Here is a 7126-nt window from a genome sequence, read left to right on the forward strand (position 1 = left end):
GGAAGGTGGCCGAGGCCACGTGGAGAAGAACCAAGCACCACCAGATACGTGAATGAGGACGCCTCGGACCTTCCAACCTCACCAAATCTGCAGCCACGTTCAGATGACATCAGAAAAACCACAGCTATTCCACACAATCATGAAAAATAGTAAAACATTGTTTTGAGACACTAAATTTGTTACGCAGCAATAGAGTCAAGTGAAACAGGCATATGACCTTATTTTGGTCATGCTTCTTTTGCTCCACATGTTTGTGAGACTGATGCATACCTTTGCGTATAGGGGGATATTATTCCTTCCCATTGCTGTATAGTATTCTAATGTGGGGCAATATTGTAATTTATCCATTTCACTACTGATGGGCTAGCTAGCTTCTGGTTTGGGGCTCTTACAGTGCTGCTATGAACAGTCTAATAACATGTCATTTGGTGGACATGCAAGCATTTGTGTTCATTATTTAATTAGCGGAGGCCTTTCTGGGCTGTCGTGTAACTTGCATTATTAGCTTTAGTAGATACCACCTCTTTTCCAAAAAGGTTGTTCTAGTTCATATTCCACCCACTGTGCAGGAGAGCTAGCAGAGTTTCAGTTGTTCCTTGCCAGCACTCTGGGCTCTTAAACTTTGCGACCCTCAGTTTTAAAGATGAGCGCATTGCCCAGCCGGGTGTGGCTCAGCGGTTGAGCGTTGACCCAGGAACCAGGTCACCAGTTCAATTCCCGGTCAGGCCATGTGCCTGGGTGCGGGCTTGATCCCTAGTGTCGGGTGTGCGGGAAGCAGCCAATCAATGATTCTCTCTCATCATTGATGCTTCTGTCTCTCCCTCTCCCTTCCTCTCTGAAATCAATAAAAATATATTAAAAAAAAAAAAAAAGATGAGCGCATAGAAGTTGAAGATGACGAGGGAAGAGTTAGCTTTAGGAGCCGATGTTAGAAAGAAGCTGGACCCACTAGTTTTGATGTCTACCTTTCCTTCTGACACTTCAGGTTAAATGGGCAGAATTTAACAATACAAACTCATATGTACACAGTGTACTATATTTTAATACTACTTTCACAACCATAATTTCATCTGAGTCTTCCAATAAAATAACACTGTGAAATAGGCAGCCTGGGGAATATCACTTCTACAGAGAGGGAAGTGACTTGCCAAGTATCACACAGCATGTGGCAGAGCCCGGATGGGAGCCCAGGTCTTTGGACATGCGGACTGGTTCTTCCCACCAAACCCTCTACTTCCAATGGCATTGTCTTGGTGGTGGTGAATGTGAAAGCTGAGGGGAGGGAGCAGCTAGGAGGTATTGGTAGCTATGGAATAAGTGACATAGGTTAAACATCACGGGCAGGAGGAAAGTTTAATCCATTCCCACACGTTCTCTCCCCAGGGTCTGGAATGCAGCGTCCTGCTTGGTCAAGGTCTTTATGCAATAAATTAAAAAGCCCTGATTTGCCCTGGTCGAGTGGCTCAGTTGCTTGGAGCATCGTCCCCATACACCAAAAAGTTGCCGGTTCAATTCCTGGTGAGGGCACATTCCTAGGTTGTGGGTTCGATCCCCAGTTGGGGCGTGTACTGGAGGCAACCACTCAATGTTTCTTTCTCATAGTGATGTTTCTCTCTCATACTGATGTTTCTTTCCCTTCCTCTCTCTCTAAAATCAATAAAAACATATCCTCCCATGAGAATTAAAAAATAATGAAAGTTAAAAATTACATTCAATTAAAAGCCCAGATTTGGCGTGGTTGGAGATTGGTGTCAGCTAGCACTGCATGTCCCACATGCTGGACACTCTCAGTCCATCCAGAAATAGCCTTTTGCAAACTGGCCAACTTCACGTGACTGTAATCCTGCAGCATGAGGCTGCACAGAATGTTGTCCTTAGTTCACCCCAAGTGAAAAACACAGGTAACGAAACAGCACCATGCAGCATCGTCCCATTTTGGTAAAAATATGTCTGTGCATATGTCTATACATTCATAGGTAAAGATCTGGAAGAAACAGAGCAAAAATGTTAACAGTGTTATCTCTGGTATTAACTTTAAAGATCAATTTCTTTATTTCTGTATTTTTTTGCAATGAAGATTAATGTTTCATTTTTTAAAACTTCCATATTTTTGAAATAGATAATGCATTCACATAGTCACAATCAAAAGTACAAAAGGTTATACCATCAAGTCTCCCTCTTACCCATGTCTGCCTTTCATCTGGCTCCCTCCAGCAGTAACCAGTGTTACCAGCACCTAGTGTATCCTTTCCAAGATGTTTTACAAGCAAATGCATACATTTGTTTCCTTTATCACTTTTACAATAAAAAGGCAAGACTTTCACTTAAAAAGCATTTTAGAAATGTCAGTTATAGTTGACATTCAATATTATATTCAGGTATACAGCATAGAAAAATTTCATTTTGAAGAAAAGGTTGTAGAAGACAATTTTATGATATAGAAAGGTAAGTGAAAAAAGGCTACAAAACAGCATAGAGTATGACATATCCTATATAATAAAAGTCTAATATGCATATCGACCAAACAGCAGAACCACCGGTGGAACAACTGGTTGCTATGATGCACACTGACCACCAGGGGGCAGACGCTCAATGCAGGTACTGCCCCCAGCCCACAGGCTGGCCAAGGCAGGTGCCAGCAGGGGCCCCTAATCGCCCTGCCAGTCCCCCCACAGATTGGCCCTGATCAGTGGCCAGGCCTAGGGACCCTACCCATGCATGAATCTTGTGCATTGGCCTCTAGTGTTTAATAATTTATGAAAAAAAAAAATACTTAAAATACTACACTTATAAGTAAAAGACTGAACAGCTGTTTCCCAAATGTGTCAGTGGTTCTCTCTCAATGTAGGGTTTTCTCTGGCACCAGGCTGCCTGATTCAAATCCCAGGCTGCTACTTCCTAGCCCTGTGATCTTGGGCAAGTGACTTAATCTTTCTGTGTCTTAGTGTCCTTATCTGTAAAATGGAGATGAAGTCCTAGCCAGTTTGGCTCAATGGATAGAGCGTCGGCCTGCAGGCTGAAGGGTCCCGGGTTCGATTCCGGTCCAGGGCACATAGCTCTGTGGCAGGCTCCTCCCAGCCGGGCGTTGGTCAGGGCTCGTGCAGGAGGCAACCAATCTATGTGCTTCTCTCACATTGATATTTCTCTCTGTCTTTCCCTCTCTCTTCCACTCTCTCTAAAAATCAATGGAAAGGCCGAGACCGGTTTGGCTCAGTGGATGGAGCGTCGGCCTGCTGACTGAGGGGTCCCGGGTTCAATTCCGGTCAGGGGCATGTGCCTGGGTTGCGGGCATATCCCCAGTGGGGGATGTGCAGGGGGTGGCTGATCGATGTTTCTCTCTCATCGATGTCTTTGACTCTCTATCTCTCTCCCTTCCTCTCTGTAAAAAAATCAATAAAATATATTTTTAAAAAAATCGATGGAAAGATATCCTTGGGTGAGGATTAAAAAACAAAATAAAATGGAGATGATGATGATGATTATGTCTACCCATACAGTGGAGTTGTCATCAGGGAAAAGTTATGAAATTCAAGTAGAGCCCTTAGAAGGGTGTGTCAGCAATTATTACATACATCTGAGTCTCCTAATTTTTCTATACTGGACATGTATTACAATAAAAGTTCAATAACAAACTCCCACAAGAGAAGGGGAACTATACAGATACAGAGAGGAGCACAGAAGGGAGAGAGTGGCCATAGAGAAGAGAAGAGAGAGAGACCCCGAGGGCCCAGGAGGAGCAGAAATGAGACCTTGCAGACCCAGAGAGGAGGGAGCTCTCTGGCTTCCTGGCTTTAACCCAGAGAGGAGGGAGCTCTCTGACTTCCTGGCTTTGACCCGGGAAAGGGCCCTTTGCCAGTGTTGCCCACTGAGCATTACAAGAGCACAGATGGACCCTGGCCCAGGAGCTTTCTCCCTGGCATTTGGAGATGGCCATTGGGATCTTCCGAGAAACGCCCTGGACCTCCCCTGTACAAACAGCCTTCAGGCAACACTCTGCCACTCTTCCTGGCAGAGCTCACGTGGAGAAAGGCTTCAGAATAAGAGCGAGGACTCCCTGGTTGTGCCTGAACCAACTCACACCAAGGACCTCCTGAGGGTCAATTACTGCCACCTTGACGTGGTTGAAAGTCTAGCTGTGGTCGGCAAACTGCGGCCCCTTGAGTGTGACTCTTCCACAAAATACCACATGCGGGTGCGCACGAACAGTGTGATTGAAACTTTGTGGCCACACTCAAGGGGCCAAAGAGCCGCATGTGCATTAGCCTCTAGTGTTTAATAATTTATGAAAAAAAAATATACTTAAAATACTACACTTATAAGTAAAAGACTGAACAGCTGTTTCCCAAATGTGTCAGTGGTTCTCTCTCAATGAGTGTGGCTCTTCCTAAGCCTTAGGAATACCCTAATTAAGTTAATAACAATGTACCTACCTATATAGTTTAAGTTTAAAAAATTTGGCTCTCAAAAGAAATTTCAGTCATTGTACTGTTGATATTTGGCTCTGTTGACTGAGTTTGCTGACCACAGGTCTAGGGGGTGGAAGGCGAGACGCTTCATTCACAGCCCATCTGGAGAAGGAGATGTCCAATTGTAGGATCATGTTTCTAAACCACACGGCATGTGCAGGAAGCAGCCACACTCAAGGGGCCAAATCCATCCTCCCAATACTTGGCCTCCCCTTTAACATCTTTTTTTTTTTTTTTACAGAGAGGAAGGGAGAGAGATAGAGAGTTAGAAACATCGATGAGAGAGAAACATTGATCAGCTGCCTCCTGCACATCTCCCACTAGGGATGTGCCCGCAACCAAGGTACATGCCCCTGACCAGAATCGAACCTGGGATCCTTTAGTCCGCAGGCTGACGCTCTGTCCACTGAGCCAAACTGGTTTCGGCCCCTTTAATATCTTTAACATCATTCTAAACTCTTTATCAGGTAAGTTACTTATCTCTTCTGGGCCTACGTCCAGCGTGTAGACCTGGAGCTGGCACAGGAAGTAGCAGCTCTTGTGCTGGTCCTTGAGACAGAGCTGATGGCCTTCCAGGATGATGTGGTGGGGCTCCAGGCGGAACAAAGTAAGTTTGGCAGTATCTGTGGGCAAGTCAGTGACAGGCTGTCCGAAGCCAGCACAGTGGACTGAGTGGGCACATCAACTGGCGCTGGGCTGGAGTCACCAGGCTGAGGCGGGCCAGGCATTCCACACAGAAGGAGTGGCCGCAGTCCAGCACTTTGGGGGTGTGGAACGTGTTGCTGAAGGGGTTACAGCAGACAGGGCACTCAGGCTCCCCGCCCTGCTGCTCAGCCATCCTCGGACCAGATGCCAGGAGGCCTGGCAAGAGACATCCGGGCAGAAAGAGAAAAGAAGCAAAGGAACACACATTAAGCTTTGCCCCTGTGCTCGGTCCTAGGGTAAAAGTGGTCTGTGGGTTGTTAGAAAGTATTATCACCCATATTTCACAGATGAAAACACTTGGGTTCAAAGAGAGGAAGCGATCTGTTCCAGATCACCCAGTCCTAACCCGTAGTTAAGTCTGGTGCTTCCATAGTGTCCCCTCTATCGGGGCGAAGGCCTGAGCCACCTCATTATTAATGAGCTGCCACCAGAGGAGACTGCACCCCAGCTTTGGAAATGGATAAAAATGCCCCTATGCTCCATGTGATTGCCCTTGGCTTCTGGGACTCCAGGGAGAAGGAGGGGAGCCGCAGTCAGGGGTTGGTGCTAGAGAGCAACTACATTCTTCCCTGCGGCCTCAACTCCCTGACTAGAGCAGCCTGGCCCTCCTCTGGGAACAAATCCCAGGCCTCTTTCCCTCCTCCCACCTTGGGGTACAGGGCCAACCCCCGCTCTTCTGTGCAGGGGTCTGGCAAGGCTTTTCCCCTGGACCAGGAGGCTTAGAGGCTCCCCTGCACAGGCCCCTAGATCAGCCCTTGCAGAGCCTCCTCCCAATACTTGGCCTCCCCTGGCTCCTGCTCCCTCCCTTTGTCCTGGAAAAAACCCCAGGGCACCCACCTGGACTTCAGTTGGCACTAGAGTGGTCAGCAGACTACCCTGAAGGGCCTGCGGCTCCAGTCTCTCTTCTCCTGAACCCACAAAGCTTTGGGAGCCCGGAAGCCAGACTGAGGACCCCCAGGCCATGGCCCCCCCCCACGCCTCAGGCCAACCCCATCCCCACCTTCGACTCCCTGAGGGAGTGTTTACAGGACCCTGAGCTCCCGGAGGCCTACCTGAAGGTGGCCATCCTCAGTGTCACTCTGTTGTTCATCTTCTGCATCGTGTGGGTCATACAGTTCTGTGGAGCATGAGGTGAGCATCGGCTCCAGACAAGGTATAAGCCTATCTCAGCTGCTGCGGACGTGGGGACTGCAGAGCCTCATGTCTTCCTGGGTCATATTGTTCATTTTTACAGCCCACATGGATCAGGTGGGCCATGTGTTTGCTTCTGGAACAGAGTCCTACTATACTGAGAATCTCTGAAAGCTCAAGGACTGGGAAAAGATGCGAGGAGACCTCTGGGTGTGAGCCACGGGGTCTTGAAAGGGCAGAGAGGCAGGTCTGTGATTACAGAGCGACAGCTGTCTCCAGGAGCCCGACTCGCCCAAAGAGTAAGCTGCAACTCTCACTGGAGCTGCTTTGAACTCATCCACTTTTTTTTTTTTTTTTTAAATTGAATTGTTCTCTTTATTGTGTTGCTAAAAAATTAGGAAAGTGAGCTTCAATTCTGTGAGCAAACGTGTGTCTCAGTTTTCTCTTTATCTTGCCACCAGTCCCAGTAAAAAATGGTCTGCGTTCATTCATTTATTCACTTATTTCGCTGATGCTATGTCCGAACTAGAGAAAGAGAAAGGTAGGGCTATGCGGGGGTGGCAGAGAGCTCTCTCCAGCAGGGAGGATGTGCTCATTACCTGCTTCTGGCGCAAGGCAACCTCCTGTGGGTATGTGGTTTATGGAATGTTAGGAGTCTGAAAGTTTAAAGGTGAAAGCAGGTTCAAAAGAAATCTGGGATTTAGAGGAAAGAGTTTTTATTCCTCTTAGTAGGTGCAGAGATCCTGACGAGAACACTGGGTGCAAGATGGAACTGACCCCCTCCAGCACGCCCTGAAATTCTGGCCTCAAGAGGTAAGGCAGAA

The 7126-nt window shown here is 47.4% G+C and overlaps 1 protein-coding gene across 1 annotated transcript; it reads right to left on the reverse strand.

Moving 5' to 3' along the window:
* Positions 1-4865: 4865 nt before the first annotated feature.
* On the reverse strand, positions 4866-6550 carry RNF183 (ring finger protein 183; the record flags this gene model as incomplete). The annotated part of the gene is given in 3 exon segments (XM_036329972.1): positions 4866-5133; positions 5135-5327; positions 6224-6550. Coding segments are annotated over 2 exon segments (438 nt in total), but the record flags the coding sequence as incomplete, so codon positions are not given.
* Between the last annotated feature and the right edge of the window lie 576 nt (positions 6551-7126).

Source organism: Myotis myotis, unplaced genomic scaffold (genome assembly GCF_014108235.1).
Source record: "Myotis myotis isolate mMyoMyo1 unplaced genomic scaffold, mMyoMyo1.p scaffold_m19_p_12, whole genome shotgun sequence".
Classification (NCBI taxonomy): Eukaryota; Metazoa; Chordata; class Mammalia; order Chiroptera; family Vespertilionidae; genus Myotis; species Myotis myotis.